Genomic DNA, 17,719 nt, shown 5'->3' on the forward strand with positions numbered 1-17,719 from the left:
TCTCAGCTCTCCCCCTCTCTCTCTCAGCTCTCTCCCCTCTCTCTGTCAGCTCCCTCTCAGTTCTTCTCCTCTGTCAGCTCTCTCTCAGCTCTCCCCCCTCTCTCTCTCAGCTCTCCCCCCTCTCTCTCTCAGCTCTCCCCCCTCTCTCTCTCAGCTCTCTCCCCTCTCTGTCAGCTCCCTCTCAGCTCTTCTCCTCTGTCAGCTCTCTCTCAGCTCTCCCCCTCTCTCTTTCAGCTCTCCCCCCTCTCTCTCTCAGCTCTTCTCCTCTGTCAGCTCTCCCCCCTCTCTCTCTCAGCTCTCCCCCCTCTCTCTCTCAGCTTTCCCCCTCTCTCTCTCAGCTCTCCCTCTCTCTCTCTCATCTCTCCCCCTCTGTCAGCTCTCTCAGCTCTCCCCCTCTCTCTCTCAGCTCTCCCCCTTTCTCTCTCTGCTCTCTCAGCTCTCCCCCTCTCTCTCTCAGCCCCCCTCTCTCTCTCAGCTCTCCCTCCTCTCTCTCTCATCTCTCCCCCTCTGTCAGCTCTCTCAGCTCTCCCCCCTCTCTCTCTCAGCTCTCCCTCCTCTCTCTCTCAGCTCTTCTCCTCTGTCAGGTCTCTCTCAGCTCTCTGTCAGCTCTCTCTCAGCTCTCCCCCCTCTCTCTCTCAGCTCTCCCCCTCTCTCTCTCAGCTCTCCCGCCTCTCTCTCTCATCTCTCCCCCTCTGTCAGCTCTCTCAGCTCTCCCCCTCTCTCTCTCAGCTCTCCCCCTCTCTCTCTCAGCTCTCCCCCCTCTCTCTCTCAGCTCTCCCTCCTCTCTCTCTCAGCTCTCCCCCCTCTCTCTCTCAGCTCTCCCCCTCTGTCAACTCTCTCTCAGCTCTCTCCCCTCTCTCTGTCAGCTCTCTCTCAGCTCTCCCCCTCTGTCAACTCTCTCTCAGCTCTCTCCCCTCTCTCTGTCAGCTCTCTCTCAGTCTGTTATCTGATGTCTGTTCTGTCTGTGTATCTGTGTCTGTAGATGCTGACAGACGGTCTGTGTCGACCATGAACCTTTCTAAACATGCAGCTGATCCAGTTATAACCAAGAGACTGTCCTACTCCTCTGCCACACTCTTACATTCTCCAGACCGAGGTAAACACACACACACACACACGTGTGTATACACTAAACAAAAATATAAACGCAACATGTAACGTGTTGGTCCCAAGTTTCATGATCTCAAAAAAAAATCCAGGAAATTGTACAAAAAATGTGTTTATACATCCCTGTTAGTGAGCATTTCTCCTTTGCCAAGATAATCCATCCACCTGACAGGTGTGGCATATCAATTAGCTGATTAAATAGCATGATCATTACACAGGTGCACCTTGTGCTGGGGACAATAAAACTCCACTTTAAAATGTGCAGTTTTGTCACACAACACAATGCCACAGACGTCTCTAGTTTTGAGGGAGCGTGCTATTTGCATGAAAACTGCAGGAATGTCAACCAGAGAATTTAATGTTAATTTCTCTACCATAAGCCGCCTCCAATATAATTTTAGGAAATTTTGGAAGCATGGGGGGCTGAGGAGTATTCCCCATAGCTGAACCCCTGGCCAGTCATGTGCAATCCATAGATAAAGACCTAATGAATTTCATTTAATTGACTGATTTCCTTATATGAATTGTAACTCAGTAAAATATTTTTAATTGTTGCGTGTTGCGTTTATATTTTAGGCACACAGATGATCATATTGTACAGAAGAAGGTATTAATGAACTATTGCTGTTACTACAGTGGTTTGTTTCATCTCTAAGTTCTCATTGGTTGGTGTGTCGAGTAAAGTTTACATTGGCTAACGTCGTGGTAAAAATTGTTGTGTAAATGTGCCATAATCTGACTAAATGTTGCATGTTCACAGTGTGGTGTTTACATGCTTCCTGCCGTGTTGTGGCATGATATTTGGTATTCTAATTTCGGCTGTGTGGTGTGTTTTAATGTATATATTATAGAAAGTGTGGTGATTTGTCATTGCTCCTCTCAGTGTTACAGAAAAGGACCTCCTCTTCACCCTTACTTAACAAATCACAGTCCAAACTCCGCCTACCAGGGGGAAAGACCGCCCACTACAAACCCCAAGGTGGTTCTGGGAAAAATAGGGAATTTTTACTCTGTAATCACCCTCATTCCCACCTATCACATCACAGGCTGGAAACTGATCTCTTCAAATTACAATATAACTTTATTGTCATTTATTTCTTATTATTTACATGTATTTATGTGAGGATGGACATTTTTCAATCATTAAAATCAGTTATCCCAACACTGTACTATAACATTCTACAAACACATTAGTTCTCAGTCATTATTCCGTTAAAGGTTTTTAATACAGACCACATTACATGTTCTTGAAACGTTTTTAAATCTCCTTTTTTGCTACTGTTGTTTATATGAAAATCAATCTGTTGCATTTATTATCATTTACACACAAGACGGTCTAGGAGACAGATGATAATGTAGTTCTAGGAGGTCTTGGGAGACTGACGATAATGCAGTTCAAGGAGGCCGAAGGTAATGTAGATATAGGCGGTCGAGGAAACAGACGATAATGTAATTTTAGGTGGTCTCGGAGACAGGCGGTAATGTAGCTCTAGGTGGTCTAGGAGACCGATAATGTAGTTCTAGGAGACCGATAATGTAGCTCTACGAGACTGACGATAATGTAGCACTGGGAGACTGACGATAATGCAGGCCTATGCAGTTGAGACCAGGCCTGGTTCATCAGGGGAAGCAGGCCTATGCAGTTGAGACCGGGCCTGGATCATCAGGGGAAGCAGGCCTATGCAGTTGAGACCGGGCCTGGATCATCAGGGGAAGCAGGCCTATGCAGTTGAGACCGGGCCTGGATCATCAGGGGAAGCAGGCCTATGCAGTTGAGACCGGGCCTGGATCATCAGGGGAAGCAGGCCTATGCAGTTGAGACCGGGCCTGGATCATCAGGGGAAGCAGGCCTATGCAGTTGATACCGGGCCTGGATCATCAGGGGAAGCAGGCCTATGCAGTTGAGACCGGGCCTGGATCATCAGGGGATGCAGGCCTATGCAGTTGAGACCGGGCCTGGATCATCAGGGGAAGCAGGCCTATGCAGTTGAGACCGGGCCTGGATCATCAGGGGAAGCAGGCCTATGCAGTTGAGACCGAGCCTGGATCATCAGGGGAAGCAGGCCTATGCAGTTGAGACCGAGCCTGGATCATCAGGGGAAGCAGGCCTATGCAGTTGAGACCGGGCCTGGATCATCAGGGAAGCAGGCCTATGCAGTTGAGACCGGGCCTGGATCATCAGGGGAAGCAGGCCTATGCAGTTGAGACCGGGCCTGGATCATCAGGGAAGCAGGCCTATGCAGTTGAGACCGGGCCTGGATCATCAGGGGAAGCAGGCCTATGCAGTTGAGACCGGGCCTGGATCATCAGGGGAAGCAGGCCTATGCAGTTGAGACCGGGCCTGGATCATCAGGGGAAGCAGGCCTATGCAGTTGAGACCGGGCCTGGATCATCAGGGGAAGCAGGCCTATGCAGTTGAGACCGGGCCTGGATCATCAGGGGAAGCAGGCCTATGCAGTTGAGACCGGGCCTGGATCATCAGGGGAAGCAGGCCTATGCAGTTGAGACCGGGCCTGGATCATCAGGGGAAGCAGGCCTATGCAGTTGAGACCGGGCCTGGATCATCAGGGGAAGCAGGCCTATGCAGTTGAGACCGGGCCTGGATCATCAGGGGAAGCAGGCCTATGCAGTTGAGACCGGGCCTGGATCATCAGGGGAAGCAGGCCTATGCAGTTGAGACCGGGCCTGGATCATCAGGGAAAGCAGGCCTATGCAGTTGAGACCGGGCCTGGATCATCAGGGGAAGCAGGCCTATGCAGTTGAGACCGGGCCTGGATCATCAGGGGAAGCAGGCCTATGCAGTTGACTAGATAGTTTCCAGCCTGTGTGCATCTGTTCAGAGGTGTTTTGTCTGGGAAGCTTGTTCTGAATCCTGCATGTCACACTGTTATCCCTCTGTCCACTGATCCTGTCTTGTCCCAGACGCGCCACTAAGGTCTTGTCTGTCCCAGACGCGCCACTAAGGAAGGTCCTGTCTGTCCCAGACGCGCCACTAAGGAAGGTCCTGTCTGTCCCAGACGCACCACTATGGTCCTGTCTGTCCCAGACGCGCCGTTAAGGTCCTGTCTGTCCCAGACGCACCACTATGGTCCTGTCTGTCCCAGACGCGCCGCTAAGGTCCTGTCTGTCCCAGACGCGCCACTAAGGAAGGTCCTGTCTGTCCCAGACTCGCCACTAAGGAAGATCCTGTCTGTCCCAGACGCGCCAATAAGGAAGGTCCTGTCTGTCCCAGACGCTCCACTAAGGAAGGTCCTGTCTGTCCCAGACGCGCCACTAAGGAAGGTCCTGTCTGTCCCAGACGCGCCGTTAAGGTCCTGTCTGTCCCAGACGCGCCGCTAAGGTCCTGTCTGTCCCAGACGCCCCGCTAAGGTCCTGTCTGTCCCAGACGCTCCACTAAGGAAGGTCCTGTCTGTCCCAGACGCGCCACTATGGAAGGTCCTGTCTGTCCCAGACGCCCCGCTAAGGTCCTGTCTGTCCCAGACGCCCCGCTAAGGTCCTGTCTGTCCCAGACGTGCCACTAAGGAAGGTCCTGTCTGTCCCAGACGCCCCGCTAAGGTCCTGTCTGTCCTAGACGCCCCGCTAAGGTCCTGTCTGTCCCAGATGCCCCGCTAAGGTCCTGTCTGTCCTAGACGCCCCGCTAAGGTCCTGTCTGTCCCAGACGCCCCGCTAACGTCCTGTCTGTCCTAGACGCGCCACTAAGGTCCTGTCTGTCCCAGACGCGCCACTAAGGTCCTGTCTGTCCCAGACGCGCCGCTAAGGAAGGTCCTGTCTGTCCCAGACGCGCCGCTAAGGAAGGTCCTGTCTGTCCCAGACGCCCCGCTAAGGTCCTGTCTGTCCCAGACGCGCCGCTAAGGTCCTGTCTGTCCCAGACGCGCCGCTAAGGTCCTGTCTGTCCCAGACGCCCCGCTAAGGTCCTGTCTGTCCCAGACGCCCCGCTAAGGTCCTGTCTGTCCCAGACGCCCCGCTAAGGTCCTGTCTGTCCCAGACGCCCCGCTAAGGTCCTGTCTGTCCCAGACGCCCCGCTAAGGTCCTGTCTGTCCCAGACGCCCCGCTAAGGTCCTGTCTGTCCCAGACGCCCCGCTAAGGTCCTGTCTGTCCCAGACGCCCCGCTAAGGTCCTGTCTGTCCCAGACGCCCCGCTAAGGTCCTGTCTGTCCCAGACGCGCCGCTAAGGTCCTGTCTGTCCCAGGCGCGCCACTAAGGTCCTGTCTGTCCCAGATGCGCCACTAAGGAAGGTCCTGTCGGTCCCAGACGCGCCACTAAGGAAGGTCCTGTCTGTCCCAGACGCGCCACTAAGGTCCTGTCTGTCCCAGGCGCGCCACTAAGGAAGGTCCTGTCTGTCCCAGACGCGCCACTAAGGAAGGTCCTGTCTGCCCCAGACGCTCCACTAAGGTCCTGTCTGTCCCAGACGCACCACTATGGTCCTGTCTGTCCCAGACGCGCCACTAAGGTCCTGTCTGTCCCAGACGCACCGCTATGGTCCTGTCTGTCCCAGACGCGCCGCTAAGGTCCTGTCTGTCCCAGACGCGCCACTAAGGAAGGTCCTGTCTGTCCCAGACGCGCCACTAAGGAAGGTCCTGTCTGTCCCAGACGCTCCACTAAGGAAGGTCCTGTCTGTCCCAGACGCTCCACTAAGGAAGGTCCTGTCTGTCCCAGACGCGCCACTAAGGAAGGTCCTGTCTGTCCCAGACGCGCCGTTAAGGTCCTGTCTGTCCCAGACGCGCCGCTAAGGTCCTGTCTGTCCCAGACACCCCGCTAAGGTCCTGTCTGTCCCAGACGCTCCACTATGGAAGGTCCTGTCTGTCCCAGACGCCCCGCTAAGGTCCTGTCTGTCCCAGATGCCCCGCTAAGGTCCTGTCTGTCCCAGACGTGCCACTAAGGAAGTTCCTGTCTGTCCCAGACGCCCCGCTAAGGTCCTGTCTGTCCCAGACGCGCCGCTAAGGTCCTGTCTGTCCCAGACGCGCCGCTAAGGTCCTGTCTGTCCCAGACGCGCCGCTAAGGTCCTGTCTGTCCTAGACGCGCCACTAAGGTCCTGTCTGTCCTAGACGCGCCACTAAGGTCCTGTCTGTCCCAGACGCGCCGCTAAGGAAGGTCCTGTCTGTCCCAGACGCGCCGCTAAGGAAGGTCCTGTCTGTCCCAGTCGCGCCGCTAAGGAAGGTCCTGTCTGTCCCAGACGCCCCGCTAAGGTCCTGTCTGTCCCAGACGCGCCACTAAGGAAGGTCCTGTCTGTCCCAGACGCGCGCGCTAAGGTCCTGTCTGTCCCAGACGCCCGCTAAGGTCCTGTCTGACCCAGACGCCCCGCTAAGGTCCTGTCTGTCCCAGACGCCCGCTAAGGTCCTGTCTGTCCCAGACGCCCCGCTAAGGTCCTGTCTGTCCCAGACGCGCCGCTAAGGTCCTGTCTGTCCCAGACGCGCCGCTAAGGTCCTGTCTGTCCCAGACGCGCCGCTAAGGTCCTGTCTGTCCCAGACGCGCCGCTAAGGTCCTGTCTGTCCCAGACGCGCCGCTAAGGTCCTGTCTGTCCCAGACGCGCCGCTAAGGTCCTGTCTGTCCCAGACGCGCCACTAAGGTCCTGTCTGTCCCAGACGCGCCACTAAGGTCCTGTCTGTCCCAGACGCGCCACTAAGGTCCTGTCTGTCCCAGACGCGCCACTAAGGTCCTGTCTGTCCCAGACGCGCCACTAAGGTCCTGTCTGTCCCAGACGCGCCGCTAAGGAAGGTCCTGTCTGTCCCAGACGCGCCGCTAAGGAAGGTCCTGTCTGTCCCAGACGCGCCGCTAAGGAAGGTCCTGTCTGTCCCAGACGCGCCGCTAAGGAAGGTCCTGTCTGTCCCAGACGCGCCACTAAGGAAGGTCCTGTCTGTCCCAGACGCGCCGCTAAGGAAGGTCCTGTCTGTCCCAGACGCGCCGCTAAGGAAGGTCCTGTCTGTCCCAGACGCGCCACTAAGGAAGGTCCTGTCTGTCCCAGACGCACCACTACGGAAGGTCCTGTCGGTCCCAGACGCGCCACTAAGGTCCTGTCTGTCCCAGACACTAAGGTCCTGTCTGTCCCAGACACTAAGGTCCTGTCTGTCCCAGACGCTAAGGTCCTGTCTGTCCCAGACGCTAAGGTCCTGTCTGTCCCAGACGCTAAGGTCCTGTCTGTCCCAGACGCTAAGGTCCTGTCTGTCCCAGACGCTAAGGTCCCGTCTGTCCCAGACGCTAAGGTCCCGTCTGTCCCAGACGCTAAGGTCCCGTCTGTCCCAGACGCTAAGGTCCCGTCTGTCCCAGACGCTAAGGTCCCGTCTGTCCCAGACGCTAAGGTCCCGTCTGTCCCAGACGCTAAGGTCCCGTCTGTCCCAGACGCTAAGGTCCCGTCTGTCCCAGACGCTAAGGTCCCGTCTGTCCCAGACGCTAAGGTCCCGTCTGTCCCAGACGCTAAGGTCCCGTCTGTCCCAGACGCTAAGGTCCCGTCTGTCCCAGACGCTAAGGTCCCGTCTGTCCCAGACGCTAAGGTCCCGTCTGTCCCAGACGCTAAGGTCCCGTCTGTCCCAGACGCTAAGGTCCCGTCTGTCCCAGACGCTAAGGTCCCGTCTGTCCCAGACGCTAAGGTCCCGTCTGTCCCAGACGCTAAGGTCCCGTCTGTCCCAGACGCTAAGGTCCCGTCGGTCCCAGACGCTAAGGTCCCGTCGGTCCCAGACTCGCCGCTAAGGTCCCGTCGGTCCCAGACGCGCCACTAAGGAAGGTCCCGTCGGTCCCAGACGCGCCACTAAGGAAGGTCCCGTCGGTCCCAGACGCTAAGGTCCCGTCTGTCCCAGACGCTAAGGTCCCGTCCCCAGACGCTAAGGTCCTGTCCCAGACGCTAAGGTCCCGTCTGTCCCAGACGCTAAGGTCCCGTCTGTCCCAGACGCTAAGGTCCCGTCTGTCCCAGACGCTAAGGTCCCGTCTGTCCCAGACGCTAAGGTCCCGTCTGTCCCAGACGCTAAGGTCCCGTCTGTCCCAGACGCTAAGGTCCCGTCGGTCCCAGACGCTAAGGTCCCGTCGGTCCCAGACGCTAAGGTCCCATCGGTCCCAGACGCGCCGCTAAGGTCCCGTCGGTCCCAGACGCTAAGGTCCCGTCGGTCCCAGACGCGCCACTAAGGAAGGTCCTGTCTGTCCCAGACGCGCCACTAAGGAAGGTCCTGTCTGTCCCAGACGCGCCGCTAAGGTACTGTCTGTCCCAGACGCGCCACTAAGGAAGGTCCTGTCTGTCCCAGACGCGCCGCTAAGGAAGGTCCTGTCTGTCCCAGGCGTGTGCACACACCAGATCTCTCACACTCACACCAGCTCTGTCTTTCAGTAAATCATGTATTGAGTAATTGGATAATGAATGAAAGGGACTTTGGGATGTGGTTCTATCCCCCATGATGTCTGCATCTCAAATGAAACCCATAAGGACACGGATCCTGTCACACTGGTTAAAGCACAGAACGGTTCACTTAATTCACCATGTTCTTTTGCACGTTTTCTCAGTTACTATGGCGATCCTCCCCTTACTGCATGTTACTAGGTCGATCCTCCCCTTACTGCATGTTACTATGGCGATCCTCCCCTTACCGCACGTTACTATGGCGATCATTCCCTTACCGCACGTTACTATGGCGATCCTCCCCTTACCGCATGTTACTATGGCGATCCTCCCCTTACCGCACGTTACTATGGCGATCTTTCCCTTTACCGCACGTTACTATGGCGATCCTCCCCTTACCGCACGTTACTATGGCGATCCTCCCCTTACCGCACGTTACTATGGCGTTCCTCCCCTTACTGCATGTTACTATCATTTACATTTAAGTCATTTAGCAGACGCTCTTATCCAGAGCGACATACAAATTGGTGCATACACCTTATGACATCCAGTGGAACAGTCACTTTACAATAGTGCATCTAAATCTTAAAGGGGGGTGAGAAGGATTACTTATCCTATCCTAGGTATTCCTTAAAGAGGTGGGGTTTCAGGTGTCTCCGGAAGGTGGTGATTGACTCCGCTGTCCTGGCGTCGTGAGGGAGTTTGTTCCACCATTGGGGGGGCCAGAGCAGCGAACAGTTTTGACTGGGCTGAGCGGGAACTGTACTTCCTCAGTGGTAGGGAGGCGAGCAGGCCAGAGGTGGATGAACGCAGTGCCCTTGTTTGGGTGTAGGGCCTGATCAGAGCCTGGGGGTACTGAGGTGCCGTTCCCCTCACAGCTCCGTAGGCAAGCACCATGGTCTTGTAGCGGATGCGAGCTTCAACTGGAAGCCAGTGGAGAGAGCGGAGGAGCGGGGTGACGTGAGAGAACTTGGGAAGGTTGAACACCAGACGGGCTGCGGCGTTCTGGATGAGTTGTAGGGTTTAATGGCACAGGCAGGGAGCCCAGCCAACAGCGAGTTGCAGTAATCCAGACGGGAGATGACAAGTGCCTGGATTAGGACCTGCGCCGCTTCCTGTGTGAGGCAGGGTCGTACTCTGCGGATGTTGTAGAGCATGAACCTACAGGAACGGGCCACCGCCTTGATGTTAGTTGAGAACGACAGGGTGTTGTCCAGGATCACGCCAAGGTTCTTAGCGCTCTGGGAGGAGGACACAATGGAGTTGTCAACCGTGATGGCGAGATCATGGAACGGGCAGTCCTTCCCCGGGAGGAAGAGCAGCTCCGTCTTGCCGAGGTTCAGCTTGAGGTGGTGATCCGTCATCCACACTGATATGTCTGCCAGACATGCAGAGATGCGATTCGCCACCTGGTCATCAGAAGGGGGAAAGGAGAAGATTACTATGGCGTTCCTCCCCTTACATCACGTTACTATGGCGATCCTTCCCTTACCGCATGTTACTATGGCGATTCCCCCTTACTGCACGTTACTATGGCGATTCCCCCTTACAGCACGTTACTATGGCGATCCTCCCTGTACCGCAGTTACTATGGCGATTCCCCCTTACAGCACGTTACTATGGCGTTCCTCCCCTTACATCACGTTACTATGGCGATCCTTCCCTTACCGCATGTTACTATGGCGATTCCCCCTTACAGCACGTTACTATGGCGATTCCCCCCTTACCGCATGTTACTATGGTGATTCCCCTCTTACTGCATTTGCATCTCAACTAACGATCTGTGTGTTCGTTCCAGGCATGCGTTGTATGCCGCTGACCCTGTGGGAGAACACAGTGGTCAATCGTCTGCTACAGCCCACACACTCCTACCTGGCACGCAGCCGCAGCGCCATGAGCCTGTCTGGAGACACAGGTAACACACCTACACACTCCTACCTGGCACGCAGCCGCAGCGCCATGAGCCTGTCTGGAGACACATGTAACACACCTACACACTCCTACCTGGCACGCAGCCGCAGCGCCATGAGCCTGTCTGGAGACACAGGTAACACACCCACACACTCCTACCTGGCACGCAGCCGCAGCGCCATGAGCCTGTCTGGAGACACAGGTAACACACCCACACACTCCTACCTGGCACGCAGCCGCAGCGCCATGAGCCTGTCTGGAGACACAGGTAACACACACACCAACTATATCTCACTGATGGGTTCAGTGAGCTCTGATTGATGACATCACTAACCTGTCTGATCTACCTCACCACCTCTCTCCCCTCACCACCTCTCTCCCTCACCACCTCTCTCCCTCACCACCTCTCTCCCCTCACCACCTCTCTCCCCTCACCACCTCTCTCCCCTCACCACCTCTCTCCCCTCACAACCTCTCTCCCTCACCACCTCTCTCCCCTCACAACCTCTCTCCCCTCACCACCTCTCTCCCCTCACCCTCTCTCTCCCCTCACCACCTCTCTCTCCCTCACCACCTCTCTCTCCTCACCACCTCTCTCCCCTCACCACCTCTCTCCCCTCACCACCTCTCTCCTCACCACCTCTCTCTCCTCACCACCTCTCTCCCTCACCACCTCTCTCTCCTCACAACCTCTCTCCTCACCACCTCTCTCTCCCTCACCACCTCTCTCCTCACCACCTCTCTCCCTCACCACCTCTCTCCCTCACCACCTCTCTCCTCACCACCTCTCTCCCTCACCACCTCTCTCCCTCACAACCTCTCTCCCCTCACAACCTCTCCCCCTCACAACCTCTCTCTCCTCACAACCTCTCTCCCTCACCACCTCTCTCTCTCTCTCACCACCTCTCTCCCTCACCACCTCTCTCCTCACCACCTCTCTCCTCACCACCTCTCTCCTCACCACCTCTCTCCTCACCACCTCTCCCCTCACCACCTCTCTCCCCTCACCACCTCTCTCCCCTCACAACCTCTCTCCCTCACAACCTCTCTCCCTTACCACCTCTCTCCTCACCACCTCTCTCCCTCACCACCTCTCTCCCCTCACCACCTCTCTCTCCTCACCACCTCTCTCCCCTCACCACCTCTCTCCCCTCACCACCTCTCTCTCTCCTCACCACCTCTCTCCTCACAACCTCTCTCCTCACCACCTCTCTCCTCACCACCTCTCTCCTCACCACCTCTCTCCTCACCACCTCTCCCCTCTCACCACCTCTCTCCTCACCACCTCTCTCCCTCACCACCTCTCTCTCCCTCACAACCTCTCTCCCCTTACCACCTCTCTCCTCACCACCTCTCTCCCTCACCACCTCTCTCCCTCACCACCTCTCTCCTCACCACCTCTCTCCCTCACCATCTCTCTCCTCACCACCTCTCTCCCTCACCACCTCTCTCCCTCACCACCTCTCTCCCTCACCACCTCTCTCCTCACCACCTCTCTCTCCCTCACAACCTCTCTCTCCCCTCACAACCTCTCTCCCCTCACCACCTCTCTCCCTCACCACCTCTCTCCCCTCACCACCTCTCTCCCCTCACCACCTCTCTCCCTCACCACCTCTCTCCCTCACCACCTCTCTCCCCTCACCACCTCTCTCTCCCCTCACCACCTCTCTCCCTCACCACCTCTCTCCCTCACCACCTCTCTCCCTCACCACCTCTCTCCCCTCACCACCTCTCTCTCCCCTCACCACCTCTCTCTCCCCTCACCACCTCTCTCTCCCCTCACCACCTCTCTCCCTCTGCTCCACCCGATCCATCGCTCCTTTCACCCATCCTGTCCATGTCTAACCCCTGATTGGTGGTGACCGTGTAACAGGAGCCATGCCTGTATGTCCTCGCTCGGTGTCCTGCCACCCTATGGGATCTATGTCCTTCAAGTCCATCCAGTCCCAGCCTCTGACCGTCTGCCGCAGCCAAGAGCCACGCCTCCCCATGGACATGACCAACCGCAGGAGGACCACCGGCAACGCACCGGTAAGATATCCCATGACGATAACAACCCGCACCAGTAAGATATCCCATGACGACAGCAACCCGCACCGGTAAGATATCCCATGACGACGTTAGGACTTGATGCGTGCATCGGTGATAACCAGGTCAGTCAGACACAAAAGATCAGTCACACTGTGGGCTCTGCAGCCGTCTGTCTGTCTGTCTGTCTGTCTGTCTGTCTGTCTGTCTGTCTGTCGGCTCTGCACCCATCTGTCTGTCTGTCTGTCTGTCTGTCTGTCTGTCTGTCGGCTCTGCACCCATCTGTCTGTCTGTCTGTCTGTCTGTGGGCTCTGCACCCATCTGTCTGTCTGTCTGTCTGTCTGTCTGTCTGTCTGTCTGTCTGTCTGTCTGTCTGTCTGTGGGCTCTGCACCCATCTGTCTGTCTGTCTGTCTGTCTGTCTGTCTGTCTGTCTGTCTGTCGGCTCTGCACCCATCTGTCTGTCTGTCTGTCGGCTCTGCACCCATCTGTCTGTCTGTCTGTCGGCTCTGCACCCATCTGTCTGTCTGTCTGTGGGCTCTGCACCCATCTGTCTGTCTGTCTGTGGGCTCTGCACCCATCTGTCTGTCTGTCTGTGGGCTCTGCACCCGTCTGTCTGTCTGTCTGTGGGCTCTGCACCCGTCTGTCTGTCTGTCTGTGGGCTCTGCACCCGTCTGTCTGTCTGTCTGTGGGCTCTGCACCCGTCTGTCTGTCTGTCTGTGGGCTCTGCACCCGTCTGTCTGTCTGTCTGTGGGCTCTGCACCCGTCTGTCTGTCTGTCTGTCTGTGGGCTCTGCACCCATCTGTCTGTCTGTGATGGATTATGACATTATTAAAGCTGAACTATGCAGAAATCCCTCCACCGTTTCCTGGTTGCAAACATTCTAATACCTCATTTCAGTTTATATGACAAAGACCCCCACACTGTCCCATGTTAGCATCAATACGCTACTGTCAGGACCCCCACACTATCCCATGTTAGCATCAATACGCTACCGTCAGGACCCCCACACTGTCCCATGTTAGCATCAATACGCTACTGTCAGGACCCCCACACTATCCCATGTTAGCATCAATACGCTACCGTCAGGACCCCCACACTGTCCCATGTTAGCATCAATACGCTACAGTCAGTCAGTTTGGACCCCCACACTGTCCCATGTTAGCATCAATACGCTACAGTCAGTCAGTTTGGACCCCCACACTGTCCCATGTTAGCATCAATACACTACCGTCAGGACCCCCACACTGTCCCATGTTAGCATCAATACGCTACCATCAAGACCCCCACACTGTCCCATGTTAGCATCAATACGCTACAGTCAGTCAGTTTGGACCCCCACACTGTCCCATATTAGCATCAATACGCTACAGTCAGTCAGTTTGGACCCCCACACTGTCCCATGTTAGCATCAATACGCTACCGTCAGGACCCCCACACTGTCCCATGTTAGCATCAATACGCTACAGTCAGTCAGTTTGGACCCCCACACTGTCCCATGTTAGCATCAATACGCTACAGTCAGTCAGTTTGGACCCCCACACTGTCCCATGTTAGCATCAATACACTACCGTCAGGACCCCCACACTGTCCCATGTTAGCATCAATACGCTACCATCAAGACCCCCACACTGTCCCATGTTAGCATCAATACGCTACCGTCAGGACCCCACACTGTCCCATATTAGCATCAATACGCTGCCGTCAGGACCCCACACTGTCCCAATGTTAGCGTCAATACGCTACCGTCAGTCAGTTTGGACCCCACACTGTCCCATGTTAGCATCAATACGCTACCATCAGGACCCCACACTGTCCCATGTTAGCATCAATACGCTACCGTCAGGACCCCACACTGTCCCATGTTAGCATCAATACGCTACCGTCAGGAGCCCCACACTGTCTCATGTTAGCATCAATACGCTACTGTCAGGACCCCACACTGTCCCAATGTTAGCGTCAATACGCTACCGTCAGTCAGTTTGGACCCCACACTGTCCCATGTTAGCATCAATACGCTACCGTCAGGACCCCACACTGTCCCATGTTAGCATCAATACGCTACCGTCAGGACCCCACACTGTCCCATGTTAGCATCAATACGCTACTGTCAGGACCCCCACACTGTCCCATGTTAGCGTCAATACGCTACCGTCAGGACCCCCACACTGTCCCATGTTAGCATCAATACGCTACCGTCAGTCAGTTTGGACCCCACCCTGTCCCATGTTAGCATCAATACGCTACTGTCAGGACCCCACACTGTCCCATGTTAGCATCAATACGCTACTGTCAGGACCCCCACACTGTCCCATGTTAGCATCAATACGCTACCGTCAGTCAGTTTGGACCCCACACTGTCCCATGTTAGCATCAATACGCTACCGTCAGGACCCCCACACTGTCCCATGTTAGCATCAATACGCTACCGTCAGTCAGTTTGGACCCCCACCCTGTCCCATGTTAGCATCAATACTCTACCGTCAGTCAGTTTGGACCCCCACACTGTCCCATGTTAGCATCAATACGCTACCATCAAGACCCCCACACTGTCCCATGTTAGCATCAATACGCTACCGTCAGGACCCCCACACTGTCCCATGTTAGCATCAATACGCTACCGTCGGGACCCCCACACTGTCCCATGTTAGCATCAATACGCTACCGTCGGGACCCCCACACTGTCCCATGTTAGCATCAATACGCTACCGTCAGGACCCCCACACTGTCCCATGTTAGCATCAATACGCTACCGTCAGGACCCCTACACTGTCCCATGTTAGCATCAATACGCTACCGTCAGGACCCCCACACTGTCCCATGTTAGCATCAATACGCTACTGTCAGGACCCCCACACTGTCCCATGTTAGCGTCAATACGCTACCGTCAGGACCCCCACACTGTCCCATGTTAGCATCAATACGCTACTGTCAGGACCCCCACACTGTCCCATGTTAGCGTCAATACACTACCGTCAGTCAGTTTGGACCCCCACACTGTCCCATGTTAGCATCAATACGCTACCGTCAGGAGCCCCACACTGTCTCATGTTAGCATCAATACGCTACTGTCAGGACCCCACACTGTCCCAATGTTAGCGTCAATACGCTACCGTCAGTCAGTTTGGACCCCACACTGTCCCATGTTAGCATCAATACGCTACCGTCAGGACCCCACACTGTCCCATGTTAGCATCAATACGCTACCGTCAGGACCCCACACTGTCCCATGTTAGCATCAATACGCTACTGTCAGGACCCCACACTGTCTCATGTTAGCATCAATACGCTACTGTCAGGACCCCCACACTGTCCCAATGTTAGCGTCAATACGCTACCGTCAGTCAGTTTGGACCCCCACACTGTCCCATGTTAGCATCAATACGCTACCGTCAGGACCCCCACACTGTCCCATGTTAGCATCAATACGCTACCGTCAGGACCCCCACACTGTCCCATGTTAGCATCAATACGCTACTGTCAGGACCCCCACACTGTCCCATGTTAGCGTCAATACGCTACCGTCAGGACCCCCACACTGTCCCATGTTAGCATCAATACGCTACCGTCAGTCAGTTTGGGCCCCCACCCTGTCCCATGTTAGCATCAATACGCTACTGTCAGGACCCCCACACTGTCCCATGTTAGCATCAATACGCTACTGTCAGGACCCCCACACTGTCCCATGTTAGCATCAATACGCTACCGTCAGTCAGTTTGGACCACCACACTGTCCCATGTTAGCATCAATACACTACCGTCAGGACCCCCACACTGTCCCATGTTAGCATCAATACGCTACCGTCAGTCAGTTTGGACCCCCACCCTGTCCCATGTTAGCATCAATACTCTACCGTCAGTCAGTTTGGACCCCCACACTGTCCCATGTTAGCATCAATACGCTACCATCAAGACCCCCACACTGTCCCATGTTAGCATCAATACGCTACCGTCAGGACCCCCACACTGTCCCATATTAGCATCAATACGCTACCTTCAGGACCCCCACACTGTCCCATGTTAGCATCAATACGCTACCGTCGGCACCCCCACACTGTCCCATGTTAGCATCAATACGCTACCGTCGGGACCCCCACACTGTCCCATGTTAGCATCAATACGCTACCATCGGGACCCCACACTGTCCCATGTTAGCATCAATACGCTACCGTCAGGACCCCCACACTGTCCCATGTTAGCATCAATACGCTACTGTCAGGACCCCCACACTGTCCCATGTTAGCGTCAATACGCTACCGTCAGTCAGTTTGGACCCCACACTGTCCCATGTTAGCATCAATACGCTACCGTCAGGAGCCCCACACTGTCCCATGTTAGCATCAATACGCTACTGTCAGGACCCCACACTGTCCCAATGTTAGCGTCAATACGCTACCGTCAGTCAGTTTGGACCCCACACTGTCCCATGTTAGCATCAATACGCTACTGTCAGGACCCCACACTGTCCCATGTTAGCATCAATACGCTACCGTCAGGAGCCCCACACTGTCCCATGTTAGCATCAATACGCTACTGTCAGGACCCCCACACTGTCCCATGTTAGCGTCAATACGCTACCGTCAGTCAGTTTGGACCCCCACACTGTCCCATGTTAGCATCAATACGCTACTGTCAGGACCCCCACACTGTCCCATGTTAGCGTCAATACGCTACCGTCAGTCAGTTTGGACCCCCACCCTGTCCCATGTTAGCATCAATACTCTACCGTCAGTCAGTTTGGACCCCCACACTGTCCCATGTTAGCATCAATACGCTACCATCGGTACCCCCACACTGTCCCATGTTAGCATCAATACGCTACCGTCAGGACCCCCACACTGTCCCATGTTAGCATCAATACGCTACTGTCAGGACCCCCACACTGTCCCATGTTAGCGTCAATACGCTACCGTCAGGAGCCCCACACTGTCCCATGTTAGCATCAATACGCTACTGTCAGGACCCCCACACTGTCCCAATGTTAGCGTCAATACGCTACCGTCAGTCAGTTTGGACCCCCACACTGTCCCATGTTAGCATCAATACGCTACTGTCAGGACCCCCACACTGTCCCATGTTAGCATCAATACGCTACCGTCAGGAGCCCCACACTGTCCCATGTTAGCATCAATACGCTACTGTCAGGACCCCCACACTGTCCCATGTTAGCGTCAATACGCTACCGTCAGTCAGTTTGGACCCCCACACTGTCCCATGTTAGCGTCAATACGCTACTGTCAGGACCCCACACTGTCCCATGTTAGCATCAATACGCTACCGTCAGGACCCCACACTGTCCCATGTTAGCATCAATACGCTACCGTCAGTCAGTTTGGACCCCCACCCTGTCCCATG

At 55.5% G+C, this 17,719-nt stretch overlaps 2 protein-coding genes and 1 long non-coding RNA gene across 94 annotated transcripts in view; 2 read left to right on the plus strand and 1 right to left on the minus strand.

Moving 5' to 3' along the window:
• Positions 1-17,719, plus strand: part of LOC118383766 (ensconsin-like) — a 102,561-nt gene that overhangs the window by 48,256 nt on the left and 36,586 nt on the right. For 34 of the 37 annotated variants that reach the window (XR_008072034.1, XR_008072036.1, XR_008072039.1 and 31 more), the window contains exons 1-3: positions 9,802-10,408; positions 10,475-10,606; positions 12,212-12,369. Coding sequence is in view for 4 of the 37 variants with exons in the window: in XM_052471700.1 (XP_052327660.1) it covers positions 9,802-10,408; positions 10,475-10,606; positions 12,212-12,369 (897 nt within the window). In the remaining 33 variants the exon portion in view is untranslated. Of the gene's footprint in view, positions 1-982; positions 1,097-9,475; positions 10,409-10,474; positions 10,607-12,211; positions 12,370-17,719 lie in introns of those variants that run through there. The other 3 variants (XM_052471703.1, XM_052471701.1, XM_052471702.1) reach the window with 3 other exon arrangements.
• On the plus strand, positions 3,338-8,997 carry LOC127909583 (uncharacterized). Of its 50 annotated transcripts, none has more exons than XR_008072076.1 (8): positions 3,338-4,257; positions 4,324-4,749; positions 4,990-5,250; positions 5,900-6,077; positions 6,470-6,788; positions 6,888-7,282; positions 7,763-7,791; positions 8,139-8,997. XR_008072076.1 is itself a non-coding variant. In XM_052471704.1 (3 exons), exons 1-3 carry the CDS (start codon positions 5,525-5,527, stop codon positions 8,164-8,166), a joined length of 1,227 nt encoding a protein of 408 aa, XP_052327664.1. In that variant the 5' UTR covers positions 5,478-5,524; the 3' UTR covers positions 8,167-8,208. The 50 variants fall into 50 exon arrangements, 1 of the variants encoding a protein (XP_052327664.1); XR_008072079.1 differs by having other exon boundaries at positions 6,888-7,258; XR_008072072.1 differs by lacking the exon at positions 7,763-7,791 and having other exon boundaries at positions 5,900-6,106; positions 6,470-6,585; positions 6,673-6,788; positions 6,888-7,738; positions 7,947-8,208.
• LOC127909584 (uncharacterized) lies at positions 10,293-12,205 on the minus strand. 7 transcript variants are annotated; one of them, XR_008072116.1, is made up of 5 exons: positions 11,849-12,205; positions 11,414-11,516; positions 11,077-11,108; positions 10,498-10,963; positions 10,293-10,365 (listed from the first exon to the last, which is right to left on the minus strand). It is a non-coding gene; the product is annotated as an uncharacterized LOC127909584 (long non-coding RNA). The 7 variants fall into 7 exon arrangements; XR_008072119.1 differs by having other exon boundaries at positions 11,447-11,497; positions 11,849-12,199; XR_008072117.1 differs by having other exon boundaries at positions 11,414-11,497; positions 11,849-12,199.

Source organism: Oncorhynchus keta, chromosome 19, assembly GCF_023373465.1.
Source record: "Oncorhynchus keta strain PuntledgeMale-10-30-2019 chromosome 19, Oket_V2, whole genome shotgun sequence".
NCBI lineage: Eukaryota > Metazoa > Chordata > Actinopteri > Salmoniformes > Salmonidae > Oncorhynchus > Oncorhynchus keta.

Coding starts and splice junctions, on each gene's coding strand:
- LOC127909583 (XM_052471704.1), top strand. CDS start 5,525: ATGGTCCTGTCTGTCCCAGACGCGCCACTAAGGTCCTGTCTGTCCCAG. Junction 5,714..6,920: donor CAGACGCTCCACTAAGGAAG/GTCCTGTCTGTC, acceptor CCGCTAAGGAAG/GTCCTGTCTGTCCCAGACGC. Junction 7,739..7,946: donor CGTCTGTCCCAGACGCTAAG/GTCCCGTCGGTC, acceptor CCAGACGCTAAG/GTCCCGTCTGTCCCAGACGC.